Source organism: Monodelphis domestica, chromosome 6 (genome assembly GCF_027887165.1).
Source record: "Monodelphis domestica isolate mMonDom1 chromosome 6, mMonDom1.pri, whole genome shotgun sequence".
NCBI lineage: Eukaryota > Metazoa > Chordata > Mammalia > Didelphimorphia > Didelphidae > Monodelphis > Monodelphis domestica.
The window spans coordinates 175595857-175615846 of record NC_077232.1 but is presented as its reverse complement, the minus strand read 5'-3'; the positions used below and the strand labels follow the sequence as shown (position 1 = coordinate 175615846).

Here is a 19990-nt window from a genome sequence, read left to right as displayed (position 1 = left end):
ACTACTGGGAGACTTCAACGCCCACGTTGGCCAGGACCATGAAAGATGGAAAGGAGTGCTCGGCAAACATGGCATGGACAAAATGAACAACAAAGACCTACTGCTACTCAGCAAATGCTCAGAGTTCGAACTCACCGTCATGAACACTGTGTTCAGAATGGTGAACAAATATAAAACAACGTGGATGCACCCAAGATCAAAAACAGTGGCATCTCATTGACTACATCATTGTATGCCGGCGAGACATCCAGGATGTACAGATTACCAGAGCCATGAGAGGAGCTGAATGCTGGACAGACCACTGCTTGGTTAGAGCGACTCTTCAAATGCGCATTGCGCCTCGCCATCCAAAACGCGCATTGCGCCTCACCATCCAAAACGCGCATTGCGCCTCGCCATCCAAAACACGCCCAGACAGTTTGCGCATTTTACAACTTGAGTCTTCTTAGAGATCCATCTTATTTCCAAACATTCCAGTCCTGCCTGGACAACAAGGCTGTTTGCCAAGGGACCACTCACTGGAAGCTCAACCGAGAAATGGAACCAGTTCAGAGATGCAGTGAAGGAAACATCAAAGGCAGTCCTAGGCCCAAAACAACACAATCCCCAGGACTGTTTCAACGAGAACAACACTGCTATTAAAGACCTATTGAGCAAGAAGAACAAAGCCTTTATGGAGTGGCAAAACAACCCAAACTCTGCTCCTAAAAAGGACAGATTCAAGTCTCTCCAAGCCACAGCGCAGCGTGAGATCAGGAAGATGTAAGACCAATGGTGGGAAAAAAAGGCAGAAGAAATCCAAAGGTTTGCTGATATGAAAAACTACAAACAATTTTTCAGTGCCCTCAAGACTGTCTATGGGCCATTAAAACCCACCACCACTCCCTTGCTATCCTCTGACGGTGGATAAAAAAGGCATCAGCAACAGGTGGAAAAACACTTCAGTCAGCTTCTCAACCGACCCTCTTCAGTCGACCAAAGTGCCCTTGACCAGATTCCCCAAAACCTCTCCATTGAACAACTTGATGTCCCTCCTTCAATAGAGGAAGTCCAAAAATCCATTAAACAAATGAGTGCAGGCAAGGCACCCGGTAAAGACGGGATCCCAACCGAGGTGTACAAGGCCTTAAATGGAAAGGCGCTCCAGGCATTCCACATAGTGCTGACCAGCATATGGGAAGAGGAAGACATGCCCCCAGAACTCAGAGATGCCTCCATCGTAGCCCTATACAAGAACAAAGGCTCACGAGCAGCCTGTGACAACTACAGATGCATCTCACTATTCTCCACTGCTGGAAAGATCCTCGCCCGTGTTATACTCAACAGACTCCTGTCATCTGTTTCAGAGCAGAACCTGCCTGAATCACAATGTGGCTTCTGACCAGATCGCAGCACCATCGACATGGTCTTCACAGTGAGGCAAATGCAGGAAAAATGCCTTGAGCAGAACCTGAGTCTCTACATTGTCTTCATAGACTGACAAAGGCGTTCGACTCAGTGAATAGGGACGCATTGTGGGTGATCCTCAGCAAGCTCGGTTGCCCAACAAAATTTGTCAAACTGATCCAGCTCTTTCATGTCGACATGACAGGGGAAGTCCTATCTGGTGGAGAGACTTCCAATTGCTTCAACATCTCCAATGGCGTGAAACAAGGCTGTGTCCTCGCTCTGGTACTATTCAACCTATTTTTCACCCAAGTATTACGACATGCTGTGATGGATCTAGACCTGGGTGTCTACATTAAATACCGACTGGATGGCTCACTATTTGACCTTCGCCGCCTGACTGCAAAAACAAAGACAACAGAGAGACTCATCCTGGAAACTCTCTTCGCAGATGACTCTCATGGCCCACCAAGAAAATCATCTCCAAACCATTGTGGACAGGTTCTCTACAGCAACAAAACTGTTTGTCCTGACTATCAGCCTCAGCAAAACAGAGGTGCTGTTCCAACCTGCACCAGGGAGACCAACTAACCAGCCATGCATTACAATCGACGGCACGCAGCTTTCTAACGTCAACACTTTCAAGTACCTGGGCAGCACCATCGCCAACGACGGGTTCCTAGACCACGAGATTAATGCCAGGATCCAAAAGGCCAGCCAGGCACTCGGGCGGCTGTGCTGCAAAGTCCTCCAACACAGAGGTGTAAGCACTGCGACGAAGCTCAAAGTGTATAACGCAATGGTCCTCAGCTCGCTCCTGTACGGTTGGGAGACATGGACACTGTAGTGGAAGCACATGAAACAGCTGGAGCAATTCCACCAACACTGTCTCTGGTCAATGATGAGGATCCGATGGCAGGACCGAATCACCAACCAGGAAGTCCTTGACAGAGCCAACTCCACCAGCATTGAAGTCATGGTCCTCAGAACCCAGCTACAATGGTCTGGACACGTCATCCGCATGGACCCACAGCGAATACCAAGACAGGTATTCTATGGTGAACTGTCAGCTGGACTCAGGAAACAAGGCCGACCAAAGAAAAGATTCAAGGATCAGCTAAAGTCCAACTTGAAGTGGGCTGGCATGACACCAAAGCAACTAGAACTTGCTGCCTCTGTCAGAAGCAGCTGGTGAACCCACATTCACCATGACGCCACCACCTTTGAAGATCAGTGATGTTGACGTCTTGCCGCTGCACGTGAATGCCGACACCAGGCCACAACCGCACCTTCCGTAACAACTGGCGTCCCATGCCCCATGTGCCACAAACTCTGAGCCTCAGCCTTTGGACTTCAAAGCCACATGAGGGTACACCGTAGATGAAACTGCACAAAGACAATCGTCATTCTCGGTCACCGAGAGACTACCACTGACTTGTTGATTAATTGACCATGTGTATGGAATATTGCTATCAAATGAGACTAATCTAGTTGACTTTAATGAACTGCATTTTAAGTAGTTATAAGGAGAGCTTGCTGGGCCAGGGAATAAGAAAGGAAAGTTTTGGAAAGGAAAGTGTTGTAAGGGGCAAGAAAAGAGAAGAAACATTTATAAAATCTTTACTAGAAGGTACAATGGAGAGAGCACCAGACTTGGAGTCAGGAAGACTCCACTTCCTGAGTTCAACTCTGGCCTCAGATGCTTCCTAACTGTGACCCTAGAGAAGCCACTTAACCCCAATTGCCTATTAAAAAGAAAAAATAAAATGCCAGATTGGGTCAGGAGTACTGAATTTAAAGTTCTACTTCACAATTGGCCAGGTGGCCATAGGCAAGCCGATTAACCTCAGCAGTTTCCTCGACTGTAAAATGAGGGCCCTCTACTAAGTGATCTGCAAAGTCCTTTTCAGCCTCCAGAGTCTATGATTTTATTATTCTCCTTTCAAAGCATTTTCCCATCTAGAATCTTTTATCCTCATAAAACCTTTGTGAAATAGGTATGGCAGGCATTATTATCCTCATCATTCTAGATGGGAAATTCTGCCCAGAAACTGAACTGCATGGACAGCTCGACACCACTGGTCAGTGGTGAAGCTAGGACTCTGTCACCCAGTAACTCTGATTCCAATGTTCTTTCCAGCAGTCCAGTTTTGGACTCCATCAGGGCTGTCGTTTAATGAAAGAAGATGAGATACGTTAGTTAGCCCTCTGAACAGTCCTTGTGGAAAGGAGAGTGATGAACCCTGACTGACCTTAAAAATGCCCCTAGCAACCAGATAACCGGCTATTTCTCTAGCTGGTATGAAAGGGATTGCCAGTCTTCTAGTCTTCCAAGGGATGAGTTCTGAGCCCCACTTCTGGGCTGGGCCAGGCAGGCCCTGTGGGGGTAGACATTTGTCCCCACTTTCAAAAGACTTCTAGTCTAGTGGATGAAACAAACTCTATCTCTATATGAAAAGTGTGTGCTAAGTGCCAAATGAGTTAGTAATGATTTATCAAGTGACTACTATGTGCCTGGTACTGTGCTAAGTACTGAGAACTCTTAGAGAAACAGAAGACAGTTGCTGCTTTCAAGCAGCTCCCTGTCTAATGAAGTGACACAATAAACTGAAATAATAGTAGGTCAGAAGAGGGGTGAGGGCTATGGGGCTGACTGAGGAAAGTCTTGTCAAAAAGAAAAGACTATAACCGAGTCCTGAAGGGCAAGAAGAATCTAGATAAGTGGAGGGGAGCAGAAAATTTAACAAATGTAATAGCAGGATTGAGAGAGAAGGATTGAGAAGGGAACAGGGGCAACAGTTGAGAAGGGGAAATGGAAAGGGAGAGAGGGAGAGAGATTTTTCTTCCCCTCTCTTTTCTGGGAGAGAGGTAGCCACATCTTGTCCCCCTGACAGAGGGGATATGTCTCCTCAGAGAATATTTTTGGGAGATGGAGGACACCCACTGTCACTTCCCCTCAGAAACCTGGGGTCACCCCACTATCAAGGAGAGATGATGTTCCTTTGGCAGTTTGGATTTTGGGATCCAGAGCTGACCTTCCCCTTTTACGGAGAGATGTCATTCTCTCCAAATCTTCTGTCCCCTTTCCTAGTGTCATAAACAAACCAGAACTAATTCTAAAGTAGTTAACAATTAATTTGGGTTCATACAGGGAAGGAGAGGTAGGAGTGTCAAGCAAGGAAATTGGGGGGAGTAGGAAACCCTAACACTGGGCCCCTCTGGCAGGCTGCCCCCCACCCAAGTTCTCAGAGTTCAAGGATGAGGGCCTTGAATTCTCCTCTAGCCAGCTGCTTGATACCTATTCTTCAGCTAACTAGCTTTTAATTCAGAAGTCTAGGAACAGGTCAGGGAGAGAGAAATCTCAGGGAAAGATTTGGTTGGCTCTGGCCAGCATGAGTCCAAATACAAAACCCCCTTGAGAATTCTGGTAGCTGTTCTTGAAGAGTCTTAGTGGAGGTGTTTTTGGGTCCCAGAAGAAATAACAGGTCCCAAAGGGATGGGCTTTCTCAGCTTCCAGGAAAACCTCCTTTTCTCATCCATGTCTCAGGCTGAAAGACCATTCACAGTTGGTGCTTCTCTCTCTCTCTGCCCCTCTTCTGCTGCTCTTCAGCTGATCTCTCCTTTAGCTTGGTTTCCCATTGTAACCCCCTGGATCTCTCTCTCTTACACAAAGAAGTAGAATTATGTGAACAAAAGAATAAAAGTATTCTTAAATTAAAATGGGACCATTGTGTCTGAAGAATATTGTTGTTGTTCAGTTGTATCCTACTCTTTGCAACTCCATTTGGGGTTTTCTTGGCAATGATACCAGAGTGGTTTGCCATTTCCTTTTCTGGCTCATTTTACAGATGAGGAAACCAAAGCAAACAGGGTTAAGTGATTTGCCTAGGATCACAGAACCAGAAATGTCTGAAGGTAGATTTAAACTCAAGAAGATGAGTTCTGGAAGTGACCACAGTCACTGTCCCACCTGGCTGTGGTCTGAAACTTTTCCACAGGTGAAGAGTGACCACTCATATTTCTATATTGCTTTGAGGTTTACAAAGCAGTTTGCTCTTACCAAGCCCATTAGGGAAATAGTGCCAAAATCATACTCACTTTTCAGTCCAAAGGTGTCCAAAGACAATTTTCAGAAGATGAAATCCAAGTTATGAACAGCCACATCAAAACAACTCTAAATCAATAATAGAGCAATGCAAACCAAAAGGAATATAAGATGCTCCCTAATACCTTTCAGATCAGTGAAGTTGACAAAAAGGAAATGACAAATGTTGAAGGGCTTATGGGACATAAGGAACAATGATATATGGGATTGGTGGAGATGTCAATTGGTTCAGCCATCCTGGAAAGCAATTTAGAACAATGCATAAAATTTTACTAAATCATGCATATAATTTCTTATCCAATGATACCACTATAATTTTATGCTCTAAAGAGATCAAAAAGGAAATGGAAGGACCCATATATATGTATTTAAATCCTTACTTTATATCTTAGAATCAATACTGTGCATTGGCTCTAAGGCAGAAGAGCAGTAGGAGCTAGGTTATGGTGATTAAGTGACTTGCCCAGGGTCACACAGCTAGGAAGTGTTGGAGGTTACATCTGAACTCAGGACCTTTTGTCTCTAGGTCTGGCTCTCAATACACTGAACTACCTAGCTGCCTCACAAATATATACATTTTTAATAATTATAGCTGCTCCTTTTGTGGTGACAAAGAACCTGAAGTAAATAGGATGTCCATCAATTGAACAATGATGAAATGGAATATTGTTCTGTTATAGAAAAAAATGCAAAGGATGATTTTAGAGAAACCTGGGAAGACTTATATGAACTTACACAAAATTAAGGAGCAGAACCAAGAGAATAATTTAGACAGCAACAACAACATTGTAAAGACAAAAAAAAAACCCAAACAAAACTGGAAAGACTTAAGAACTCTGATCAACACATTGACCAGATTGATCCCAGTGGACACAGAATGAGACAAACTACCCAAATACTGATCCCAAAGTCATGGAGTCAATGTGTGTATCAAGACATACATATTTTGGGATGTGACGCAGAAATTTTCTTTCTTTTTTTTTCTACTTGACTATATATATTTGCTATCTGAATTTTGCTCTCATTTTTGTTTTTCAATATGGGGTCACCTGGGAGTAGGAAAAAAAACTGATTGCTTCTCAATGAAAATAATAAAACCACTCATAGAAATCAGGAAGGGGAGTCAATTTAGAGAGGAAAAATGGATGTATTTGCTTTTAAACATACAAAATTTTAGATGTCAGTTGGTCATCCAAGTGTAAGCATAGAGCAGTTATTAGTGAAATGGAGCTTGAACAGGTTCCCAATCATTGATCTGTGGACTAGCACATACATATGAAACATTTTACCAGTCTTTAAACTTTCTTCTAGAAAACTCCTTATTACATAAAACCTATAAGCTTAAAACAGAGCAACAACAAAACCATTTTTCTTTACTCCCTTTTGTATTTTGTTCCTTTCACCCCCAGATGATGAAGCCTACCAAGAACTAATTTTCTTTTCATAATGATACAAGAAACTGATGAAAAAAAATCAAGGTATTTCCCTGTAAAAAAGTAGTTAAATTCTTTTACATGTAAATAACCACATGAAAACCTATCCAAATCTCTAATAGGAAGAGAAATACAGATTAAAGGTTCTGAAGTTTTATTTCTCATCATTTTCTCATTGGCCAAGATGGGAAAAAAAAGAGAAGTCTGGATTGGAGGGACTGTGGGACAATAGCTGCATATGAATGCACTTTTGTAAGGTGTTTCAACCATTTCGGAATTATGTAGTAAGAGGGACTAAATTGTCCTCTTGAATTGACCAAGTGATAGCATGGGTAGATAACCACAAGGAAGTCAAAGACAGAAACAAAGGTATAAAGTATACCAAAATATCTGTAGCAGCATTTTTTTGTGGTAGAGAATAAAACAAACAAATTGTTTAGGGACTTATTCAGGGTCACACAACTAGGACGTGTCTTAGACTAGGTTTGAATTCAGGACCTCCAATCTGGAAGCCTGGCTTTCTATTCACTGAGTAACCTTGCTACCTATGTGTTTCTTTTTAATGTCATCATTTAACCCAAACCTGTCATATGATAGTCACACATGGTAAATATTTAATGATTCAATGATTGATTGATGGGAAACATGAAGGATAAAATTTGTCTCTTCTCTGGGACCAGAACCAATATCTACACTCAGAAAAAATGCTAGTAATCTGACAGAAAAGGCTTGTAGTAATTTGCAGAAAAGGTTTCTGCAAATTGGGCTTCCAGAGGAGAACTTTATTACTGCTCTTTCTCTCAGGCCTGGCAATGCAGTTTTGCTCCAACAGGAAGCTGAGGGGTCAGGTTTTTTATAGCCAGAACACTTTCTTCTCTTTCTGACAATTGCTCTGGTCAGGGGGCTGGGGTAGTGAGCTTCCTTGATAGATAACCTGAGGAATGGAGGGCAGGCAGTACATTTTTTCAGAGTACTTGAGTTTTTTGTTGTGCTTTTTTTTCTGGGGAGGTGGTGACTAGAAGTATAGGTGAGAGTTGTGACTGGCAGTTAATGCAGAGCAGCCTCATGTCTTTCATAGTCAATTAGTTTCAGAATGAGCATTAAATCTTGGTATATGAATATGATATTTGCTCTTGAACCCCAGCAATATCTCTATCTCTGACTGTCTTTCTTTTGTCTAGGGGCTCTTCACCTGGGCTTCATTAAATTAAATCTATTGATGGTGTGGAAAGGAAACAAGACTGACAGTTGGTGGAGGAAGGGGCAACTGGGAGTGGCAATAAATATTACAATGGATGTAAAATATATCTCTATATTTAAATACTTCCCTGTTAGAATCAATGCTATGTATTGGTTCTAAGACAGAAGAGCAAGCAGTAAGGGATATAAGGGATATAAAGTACCAGAACACAAAACAAGAAATTGTCTTTACTTCCAAGGAATTTGGTCATTTTGCAATCCTGTGCATTTTATTCTCTGCATTTAAAAGTATAATTCAGAGAAATGTTCCCTTGTCTTCACCAGAATGCTAATGGTGTCTATGAGACTAAAAAGGTTAAGAGCCCCTGCTATATTCAGATCCTATCAACTACTTTGCTTGGTTTCCTTTGCTGCTGTTAAATTGAAAGTGTTCTTTGCTGAAGGTGTCAAACCCAAAGCTTCCTCACATATGCCCTCCTCTCTGTAGCCTGCATGTGCCCTACAATACTTTGGAGCCATATTGGGATAGATTTAACAAAATAAATAAAAATTAGAATAAAAACCATGAATAATATATTTTAAATTATGTCCACATAGGTTTACAGGGATCCTTATGTACAGAATAATCCCACTTCTTCTTTCTATTGAGATTTGACATCTCTGATCTAAGCCACCAAGCTTTCCTCAAGGTACCGATTCCCATAGTGCCATATAACCACCATTAAATCAAACCCTAGCAAAATTGGTCATGGTCCCTGTATTGGCCAGACTGCCTGTATATTCATGGGATTTAACCCAGCTAGTGAAGGCTTTCCACCCTGGAAGTTTATATGGAACCATTTGTTGTTTTGTGCACAAGTACTTTCCCAAAAGAAAGGAATGAAGTTTATCAGGTAATTGAACATTGCCTGGGAAAGATGGCAGGCCATGCTGGGCAGAAAGATATTTGGGAAGGGGAGGGTCTAGTTCTTTGTGTGAGGTCATTTTGATCAAATTGTAGTTTCTTCTAACTAGATTTTTCAGGCTTCTGCCTGTGACTCTGAAGACTTCATTAGAAGTTGTAGGAAGCCAGTGTTAAGGAACTTTACCCATTGATGTATTATGTATGGTAAAAATCTTTGTGAAAATGGAGTGAAGGCTGGTGTTGCTGCTATTTCACCCTTTACTCGCTCTGGGTGATTGTGTTTGCATAGTTAAATATTTAAGACTATCTAGTGAGTGAAGAAAGGGCTTGACTGAGGTAATCAGAATTCCTGAAGATATCAGGAATCATTTATTGTTTCCTGGTCGAACAACCACCTGAATTAAAAAGTCATAAAGGCCTGGGAACAAGCTTCTTCAGTTGTCTAATTTATTTTCTCTACAGAGATTGAATTGGGTATTTATTACCAGACCCTGGTTTTCTTAGAGTTATAGAATGGTAGACTATTAGAGCTAAAAGGAACCTTAGAGAACCTTGAGCCCAATCTCCCTTATTTTAGATGAGGAAGCTATAACCAAGACAGGTAAATGGGCTTATTTAAGGTCTCTAAATAAGGATGCAATGTAGTGTGCATCAGAGCTCAAAGAATAGAATTTGGAAACTAAAAAAGGAAGGAATCTCTGAGGTCATCTGGGACTTCTGTTCCTAGAGATTCTGCAGTAGCTTTGGAAGGTGGCAGTATTACTAAGAGATTAGCAAAAGTGAATTCAGGAGTATCTAAAGAACATATGACAAAGCTTAGAAACATATATGAGAGCTTAGGTTACCTAGGATGACAAATTGAAATAGTCTTAGTACAATTCCACCCATTGTTACCCTGCTGTACTTAATTCTCAGCTCCTCATCCCCTGATGCTATATTTTGTTGTTTCCACCTATCCCTGAATTTAATTATTGCTCCTGATTTTGAACTTTTATTTTGGAAATCTCCATGGACCCTGGCCCATAGGCCATTGTAATTCTATAAGTGGTAGTCTTGGCTATAGACTTTTGCTTCCATTTCAGACATCATTACCATAAGCCTCTTGCAATTAAATTCTATAAGCACCTAGTGTTTGAAAGACACCGAGGATATAATTGAAATTATATAGACCCTGATCTCAAAATTTTTACTTTCTATCAGAAGTTGTAGACAGCTAAGTGGTAAAGTAGATAATGTGTTGAACTTGGAGAGAGAAAGACATGTTCAAATTTTGTCTTAGCTGCTTATTAACTGTGTTACTCTGGGCAAATCACTTTACTTGTCTTAGTTTTCTCTTCAGAAAAATGGGAATAATAATAATAATATCTCATAGGATTGTTACAAGGACCAAATGAATAACATATATAAAGGTTTTTTTAAACCCTGAAGGCACAATATAAATGCTAATAATTGTCATTACTTTTATTACCAAGACTATACCATATAATCCAGATAAGTAAATATGAGTAAATGTTTTAGGAGGTTCAAAGCAGTTACAATCAATTGGGAGGAAAGTGGAAGAGTAGAAATGGACTTTTAGAGGAAGTGGCACCTAAAGCTAAAATATGAAGAGATTCTCAGACATGGAGATAAAGAGGAGGGTGTATATTCCAGATTATTTTTTAAAAAGTGTCTAGATAGAAGACAACATTTTGAACAGTTAAGATGCCAGTCTGCCTGGAATATTAAGTATGTGAAAGAGAGTAAAATGATATGGCTGGTAGATAGAGGGGAGAGGCGGCTAAGACTAGAAATATGGACATCATTAAGATGGATGGATGTATTGTAATGAGAGATGAGAACTTGATCAAGAGTTGTAACTGAATGAGTAAAGAGGACACAAATACGAGAAATGAGAAGATAGAATTTATAACTTATGCAACTGATAGGGATAGTGGGAGCTTAGGGAAGGACAGAGATGAAAGAAATGAGAAAGGAAGAGTCAAGGATTGTTTTGAGGTTATGAACCTGGGTGACTGGCATGATGGGGGGCATCCTCAATAGAAACAGAGAGGTTTGTAGGAGGAAAATACAATGAATTGAATATTCAACCCATTGAATTTGAAATGCCATGGGACACATAGGGTTTCAAATTGTGTTCCTCGCCCCCATTTTTTTCTCATTTGACCAGCAATATTCTCTATGCCCTTGCTTCCATATCATATGATGCACTGGTCAGGCTTAAACAGAGATCCTCTTTTCCCCACTGTAACACATTTTAACTTGAGACTGAAGGAATTTGTTTTTTTCCCTTCTTTGATACTTTAATCATACTATTTCAAAATAATTTGTTTCCTATGTAATACTATGCGTTTTATTTTCTGCATTTCAAAACTTTATTCTGAGAAGAATTCTATAGGCTAATTAGGCTACTAAAAGGGTCCATGAAGATCAAGAACTTTGAGTTTAAAGGTTTTGATTAGTTCATGGATTCTGAACAAGGACATCAAGCAAAGTTTAGAGATGTGATTGGAGAATGATGTAATCTTCTCTAACCTGAATTTATAATTTATAAATTTTGGCTACAATGTTTTCAACAAATGGTGATCCAGGCTCTACATAAAGACCCGAGAGTGGGGTTCTCATTACATATTAAGGCAAAGCATTCCTATTAGTAAGTTTTTCCTTCTACTAAACTAACATTCATCTACCTATAGCTTTTGTTTATCAGTCCTATTTTGTGCCTTTGTCAAGTCACTCAATGAGCCTAATCCTATGTCTATAGGGAAATATCCCTTATTAGAATTTTTATTATTTTAATGTTATATAACAGTTTCCTTCTACCAGTTGCCAATATGAAATCTTTTTGAGATGCTTGAAACTACACTGTGTCAATTTCCTTTCTAAAATGTGGTGCCCAGAAATGAAAAAATCATCCACATGTGGACTAACTTGGATAGAGTATCTTCCTCTTTCTGTATTTTAGACTTCTATCAAAACTGCCCAAGATGGCCATGAATTTGGGGGACAGCCACATCACAGTGCTCACTTTTACTTAATGTGTGATCCACTATAACAACTCTAATTGTTTTTCATGTGGACTGCTTTGCCTTCAAATTTCCCTCATGCTTGAGTTATGGAGCTGCCATTACAAACCCAAGTGGAGTGCTTTCCATTGATCTCTATTAAATTTCATTTTATTAACTCTAGCCCACTGTTCCAGCTTGTCAAGACCTTTCTGGATACAAATTCTGTTATCTAATACATTTTCTAGCTCTTCCTTCTCCATGTCCCCTATTATGATTATGTCATCTGAAGATTTGGTAAGCTTGCCATCTATGCCTTCCTCCACATTAGTGATAAAATTGTTAAACAGAATAGAACCAAGGACAGAGCCCTGCAGCAGTTTGTTAGAAATTTCCCTACAGATTCCAATTGAACTGTTTAACATTTTAGCAAAGACTTGGATAAAAGCTTAGATGGCATATTCATCTGATTTGCATGTGATACAAATCTGGGAAGAGGAACTAATGTACTGGCTGACAGAATCAGGATCTCTAAAGATCTTGATAAGCCAGCATTGGGCCAAATCTAATAAGCTTACCTCAATAAAGATAAATATAAAGTCTCAAAATTAAGTTCAAAAAATTAGCTTCTGGAAGGCAGTGGCATGAGTAGATAGATATTACTTTATTTAGAGCAGGAAGAGAGCTCAAAGAGTCAGCAATGTGACATCTCAGGGGAAAAAAGAATTCCTAATGTGACCTCATGAGACAGAAAGATAGCTTCCAGAAACAGAGACTAAATTCCTGCTGTACTCTATACTAGTTAGAACAAATGTGAAGCATTCTGTTCAATTATCAATGTCAAGAGACACTGATAAGCTAGGGGGTCATCCAGAAGAAGCAGCCTGAGTTCATGTCATAGTTAGTTACTAGAGCACTCAGTTCTCAGGAAGATCTGAGTCCAAATTTACTTAATTCAGACACTTAACTAATTATATGACTCTGAGCAAGTCACTTACCTTCTATTTGTCTCAGTTTCCTCAACTGTAAAATGGCATGTAAATATCATGTACCTCTTAGGGTTTTTTTTATAAGGATTGGATGAGAGAATAATTGTAAAGTACTTAGCATAGTGCCTGGCACAAAATAGGTACTATATAAATGTGACTTCTCTTTCTTTCATTCCCCATGTCCTATGAGGATACATTGAAGAAACAGAGAATGTTTACGTAAAAAAAAAGATTAAGGTTTAGGGTGGGAGAAGATATGATGGCTATCTTCCAACACTTAGAGATGTGTTATGTGAAAAGAAAATAAGAAACAATGTGGTTCTATGGAAATAGGCACTGACTCTGGTGCCAGAGAACATCAAAATCTTGCCTTGGATACTTAATATATGTGGCCTTGTTCAAATCACTTATTCTCCCTCAGTATCAGTTTCCTCATCTGTAAAATGAGGTATCTGTATCTACTATAAAGCCTATCAAGTCCCTTCCCAGCTCTGGACCCATTATTCCATGACATTTTCTTTGTCCTTAGAAGACAGAACCAGGATCTTTAGTTGAAAGTTGCAAGGAGGAAAATTTGGGTTTCATATTAGGAAAAAAACTTCCCGCCAATCAAAATTACCTACAAATAGAATTGGCAGCCCAGGAAAGTGATAGGTTCCTTATCATTCATTATCTTCTGTCTGGATGGCCATCCGAGTGTGTTAGAGATTTCCTTTTGTATATAGTTTGGATTATATCACTACTAAAGTACTTTCCAAATCTGATGTTTTGTTTTCCAAATTCTTTAGTCCATTCCTCAATGTCTTTAGGTCTAGTCAGTAGATCATTTCTGAAATAACCCATCTTTATTATCCAGTCTGCATCTTTCCAGTTTCTCCAAATGGAAACTATGGGGTACTTTCCTAAATACCCTGCTAAACCTCAAGATAAATTGTGTTGATATCATTTCCCTGATCAAATAGTATATAATACATGAATATGGAAAGGATCTGTACTTTTGTCAATATGAGAAATTCACTTCAATAAAGCAAATGGCAACTCATCTATAAATTAGTAGATAAATCCTAAGAAGGAGGACAAAGGTTAAGTGACTTCAAAGTTGTAAAACTAGGAAATTTTAGAGGAAGGCATTAAACCCAAGTGCTCCTAATTCTAATTCATCAACTGTGCTTCAGTAGTTTAGAAACCCTGTCAAATGCACTTAATTGCTAGTATAATATATTCCTTAAAAACAAACAAACAAACTTACCTTCCATCTCAGGTTCAAAACTTGTCTTAGACCTTCTAGCAGTAAGGGCTGGGAAGTGGGGGTTAGGTGACTTGCTCAGAGTCACATTGCTAGGAAGTATCTGAGGCCAGATTTGACCCAGGACCTCCTGTCTCTGGGTGGGCCTGGCTCTCAATCCACTGAGCCACTTAGCTGCCTTAATGAGCTCTTTGTTGCTAGCTTAGAATTTATGAACTGTTCCTTTAATAAATTAATTGATATGAATAACAATTAACATCAAATTCACTAGTTTACAATTTAATATTTTTACCTTTTCCTATGAGAAAGTCATGATTATTTTTTGTTCAAAATCCAGAACACATTACCCATTTTTCATGATTCTTTGATGATCATAATCTGTGGTACTTCTCTAACCCTCCCTCCCCCATGCTGGAATATAGTAACTTTTCAATTTCTTATTTAGTTGCTAATTTCACTTACCTGGGAACCAGTTTTGATTTCTGTTCTCTCCAGGTAGAGGTTATCTTTTTTGATAGAAAGCCCAAAGAAGAGTCTACTGAATCTTCTTTAGCCTAAATAGTTCTTAAGGTTTTCCCAGAAAAGAAAGGAGAAATTTTAAGCTTCCTCATTAGAGATAGCTTGGGCTAAGGACAGCTTCTTTTCACCAATTCAGTAAAACTTTTAGATGTTGGCTTTAGAATGACCACAGTGAGGTGGTGCTATGTTCTTTATAATCTATGAGGCACAATTCAAATCTACAGACATTGATTAAGCCTATGTGTAGGGCATTGTGTTTGGTGATAGAATTGCAAAGACAAAACCATAGCTTCTTACTTCAGGGAACTGAAAATGATACTGAAGAGCATTCATTAGTTTGTGTATGTGTTTCTAATTGGGCACTGCCAATCAATTCTAAAGTATATTAAGTATTTCTCTGTTAGCTGTAACTAAATTACTTGCTATAATAATGGGATAGGTTTCTTAAATGATAGTTAATACCTTCTTATTCCATCCTTATTATTATTGTTAATCACTTGCTAAAGAGCCTTTAAGAGCAGTAGCTGGTAGTATGTCTGTAGCTGGCCAGTTGTGCCATTAACTTCATGTGTGATAATACTATACTCCATGTGCTATAATACTAGCTATTTTCCATCCTTGACAATGGTGACAGGAAGATGGGCTTTCTTCTTAGAGACCAGCAGGGAATCGTATTTGGTCAGGGATAGGGAGGAAAACTTTGCCTATGACAACAATCAAAGCTCCAATGAGGTCACACAACCCTCACATCTGGAGAAAGAAGGAGGGGTGTCAGGCAGTGCCAGAATTACCCTGTTAAAAGAATTATTGCTAATCCCAACACACTACCAGGGGATTTATCTCATGGTATTTCCTTAGAAAGTATACAACATCAATGAAGTCAAGAATAGAATAATCAATACTCATGAGCTCTTTCCCTGTTATATAGCCCTCACCAATTTGGTGTGTCCCTATTCAAATCCATTCTCCATACAGCCACTAAAGTGATTTCCCTAAAATGTAGCTCCAGTCATGTCACCCCCTCAATAAACTCCAATGGCTTCCTTTTGCAAATGCAGAATGCTCAGGCTTTCAAAGCTCTTCATAACCTAACACTTTCCTACCTTTGCAGTCTTCATAGTCTTTATTTTCTAGTACATAACTCTTTGTTCTAGCAGCACTGGCCTCCTGGCTATTCTGGGGAAAAAAAACTACTCCATCTATTAGCTCTGGGCATTTTTTCAGGCAGCCAGAATATTGTTCTCTGCTCTCACTACTGACATCCCTAGTCTCCTATAAGTCCCAACTAAAATTTCACTTCCTACCGGGAGATTTCCCACCTCTGCTTCACTGCAGTGCCTTCTTTCTGTTAATTATTTCCTATTTATCCTATATGTAGTTTGTTTTGTATATTTTTTGTCATGTTGTTTCCCATTAATTAATGTTTATTGATTGATTGGGGGCTAGCCCAGCTGATCTATGGCTTTCTTTCAGTTGTGTGCTGTCCCTAAAACCTCAAGCATGTGCAATTTTTGAAATCTCAGTGACAGAAGCACTGACAATCTGACGGATTATAATGTGCTTTGATTGCAAGTAAGTTAGTATTTAATATTTGGAAATAATATTAAAAGTTAATTTTAGCTCAACCCTCTCATTTAACAGATGAGTACGTGGGCCTAGAGAAGTTAAATTACTTAAGAAAAATCATACAGTTAATTTGTAAAAGTGTTAGGATCAAAACTCAAGTCTCTTGACATTCTAGTTTTCTTGGTCCTACCCAGTGACAGGTCCTGGTAAGGCCATGGTGTGGTTTTATAAGATGTGGTTACTATGTTCCACAAAGACCAGAACTGTACAGTGTGAAATATATTCATATATGTGTATATATTTTTAAGAGTAGGTTTCCAAGGCAGATTCCAACAAGATCAAAGGGCCAAAGTGAGGACAAAGTGGGTATTTATACCATAAAGAATCAGTTAGAGTCAAGAACCAATTGGATTTGAGAGTACAGATAGAATCAATAGACCAGGACCAAATTAAGGTGCTAGATAATCTCTAGAGGTGTTTACAAATTTAGATAGATAGAATTTAAGCTCACTGTGGGCAGGCACTCTTTACTTTTGATCTTTGTATCCCCAGAGCCTAGCACATAGTAAGCACATAATAAATGCTTGACTTGATTTGAATCTTATTAACTGATCCCTTAGGCTACATTCCTGCTGGGCTCATTGTTTTTCTAGTATTAAACCTCCCTATTCTTTTTCAATAACACTTCTGGAAAACAAAGATATTTCATACACCTCACACTGGGCTTGTAAGTCAGTTCCTTTTGATGTATTTAAATCATTTAAATACTTGCTTTTTTTAGGGAATCAGGTCTTCCTTCAGTTGAAGAAGAAACAACAGAGAAGAGGGGCAGTGTTGGGGATGTTTCAAAGATGTTTGGACTCTATTTGTGCCAGTGTAGTGAGCTTCCTCTCCCTTAGAAAAATTGGATGTGCTCCTAGTAGAGATTGGAGAGAGAGATGCAACATGAAAAGTAGACCAGGGGATGGGGAGAAAGGTTTAGAATTATGTCTCAAGGAGCACACATCATCAGAGAATTGAGGATGATGATGATGCCAATACCCAGACCACTATGTGCAATGGCTCTGCTCAGAAAGTGTCCCTTTCTCCCTCTCTCAACTTCCAGACCCCTCACCATGCTGACCTTCTAGGGGAAAGCCCCTCTATGACTTCTGGAGATGGGAAGCAAAGACCTTTTAAGAGGATAATAAAGGGGGGGGGTAGAATTGAGAAAGCATGGTTAGATCGGTGTATCCCCTCTGAGTTCTCTTCTGCTAAAAATAGAAGAAAAAGAGGGGTAGCTGGGTATCTCAGTGGATTGAGAACCAAGCCTAGAGACAGGAGGTTCTAGGTTCAAATTTGACCACTGACACTTCTGTGTTGTATGACCCTGAGCAAGTCACTTGACCCCCATTGTCTAGCCCTTACTACTCTTCTGCCTTGGAACCAATACATAGTATTGATTCTAAGACAGAAGGTAAGGGTTTTAAAAAAATACAATAGAAGAAAAAGAAAGAAAATTTAATTTTTTCTTTCCTTTTCTTCTGATCTCACCCATGATTTCATCAAGTTCAAAGAGATCCAAATGAGGAAGATCCTCTGTCCTATAGGAGACCTCATCTTTAATTTACAACCTTAGGGAGTTATTGATTAGGTCATTCACTGGAAATTTACATGATTCGCTCAAGATCACACCAGTATATAGTATAGACTAGTCTATGAAACCTAGTTTTGCTTGATTGCAAAGTCTGCTATTTACCTTGCATACTATAAAAATTGCAAAAAGAATAGATATGGAATGCAAAGGTGGGCTAATATCAGAAACCTTCTTTTACAAAGTAGCCCATCCTAGATAAACTATACCCCAATTTGTCCCAGCTACTCCTGAATTTACATAGTAAGCAGAGATTTAACAAAGTCTTAAGGGTCACTTTAGACAAGTATGGAATGTGACTTTCTTTTTTGCTTCAATATAATTCACAAAGCATATTACATAAGTGCCTACTATAGAAAAACTGCTATTATAGTTGCTGGAACAACAAAAAGACAATGAGATAAATCCTGCCTTCAAAGACCTTACCTACTTGGCTATTAATCATGGGGTCATCACCAGTGTACATAGTTCAGGTTTAACAAATGCTTGCATTTTCTTTATTGGTGTTTTCTCATTGACATTAGGCACTATTATGTAAAATTAGTAAATAGCATTATATTCCTTTTCCTAGCAAACAGGAATTTTAATACATTACTTAAAGAGCAAATCATTCTCTCCTTTTCATTGTGAACATACTTATTATATAATAGTAATATTAGCAAAGCCACAGAAATTCTCTTCCTTTTAATTTCATTAAAGAAACTAAAGCTTCTTTTCAATTTGTAATTTGAAAGCTTTGGGGGAAAAAACTTCCAATAATTTAACTTCTTATTAGTTTGGATTTTCATTTAATTGATATACTTTTAAAATATACTTTTATAGCTTTCTTTGGTAGCTAGAATGTTGGAATTGAAATTAAGAAAACAATGTTCAAATCCCACCTCTGACACTACCCATAAGACTAGGAGCAAATCACCTAACACTTCTTAGCCTTAGTTTGCTCATTGGTAAAATGGAAATGATAAGTACTTCCAAGAGTAGTCATGAGGGTTAAATGCAATAGAGGTGACCTTGAAGTCCATTCAGACCTATTCCTTCATTCTACAAATGAGAGATGGAGGTCAATATAGGTGAAGTGATGTGGCAAGGATCACATCATTTTATGTGTCTGAGAGCAGGATTTGAATCTAAGTCTTCCTAAGTCAAAGTCCAGAGCTACCCACTAATAACATATTCTTTGCAAAAGCTGTTTTTAGTGAATCTCATTCAAAGTAATTTTTAAAGTTACATTATGAAGGAGGAAAAAATCCTACTTTTTAAAACTAAGATAAAGATGTGAGGTCTTTGATTTCAGATGATTAGAATACATGTCAAATTTTTCTCCCCTGTCTTGGAGTTTTGCCAGCAATATTACCATTTATCAGCTAGGCTTTGTTTTATAGAAAGGGAAATCTAAGTGCATTTACAAAAACCTTTCCCAGTGTTTGAGACCATTCTTCATACAGTAATTTGGTTTATGAAAAAAAGAGCTCAAATGATAGAAATTATAGAATTCAAAGCTTGAAGAGAACTTAGAAATCATCTGGTCTGATCCATTTTGCATGGAATAGAGTAAAAAAGTGAGTCAGAATCTGAGTCAAAAGAAGGAAATACTGAGAAGTTTATGAAAAAGAAAAAAAATTGTCCATTTAAAAATGTTCTGCTGGAAGGGATCTTAAAAAATTCTTTATTTTATTTGACTTTATTCTAGATTTTATTAATACTTTTTATTTTCACTTCCTACTTAGTTACCAATCTGGGTCTAGTCACACAAACTTCAGCCTTTTTAGAAGACCAAGCAGTTTTGTAACCTCAACTAAGACTGTTCAACATTCCCTATCCATAATCTACCATTACTGCTGCAAAGAAAGGAAATTCTATTTCATCATCTGTTCTCCAAAGCTAAGATTGGTCAGCAAAATTAGTCCCAGATTTGAAACTCAGGTCCTCTAATGATTAATCAGGCTAACATGTGTGCATATACCCATATACATGACTATGTGTGTTTATGTATATATACATATA

The 19990-nt window shown here is 38.9% G+C and overlaps 1 protein-coding gene across 11 annotated transcripts in view; it reads left to right on the top strand.

The window, feature by feature from the left end:
- The window catches only part of INPP4B (inositol polyphosphate-4-phosphatase type II B), a 1027382-nt gene that overhangs the window by 700213 nt on the left and 307179 nt on the right, over nt 1-19990 (top strand). For 2 of the 11 annotated variants that reach the window (XM_056802734.1, XM_007496291.3), the window contains exon 5: nt 6901-6969. The exons of 7 other annotated variants lie outside the window; for them this stretch is intronic. In XM_056802734.1, the coding sequence (XP_056658712.1) occupies nt 6938-6969 (32 nt within the window). In that variant the 5' untranslated portion in view covers nt 6901-6937. Of the gene's footprint in view, nt 1-6900; nt 6970-16260; nt 16360-19990 lie in introns of those variants that run through there. 2 more of the 11 variants (XM_007496292.3, XM_056802735.1) reach the window with 2 other exon arrangements.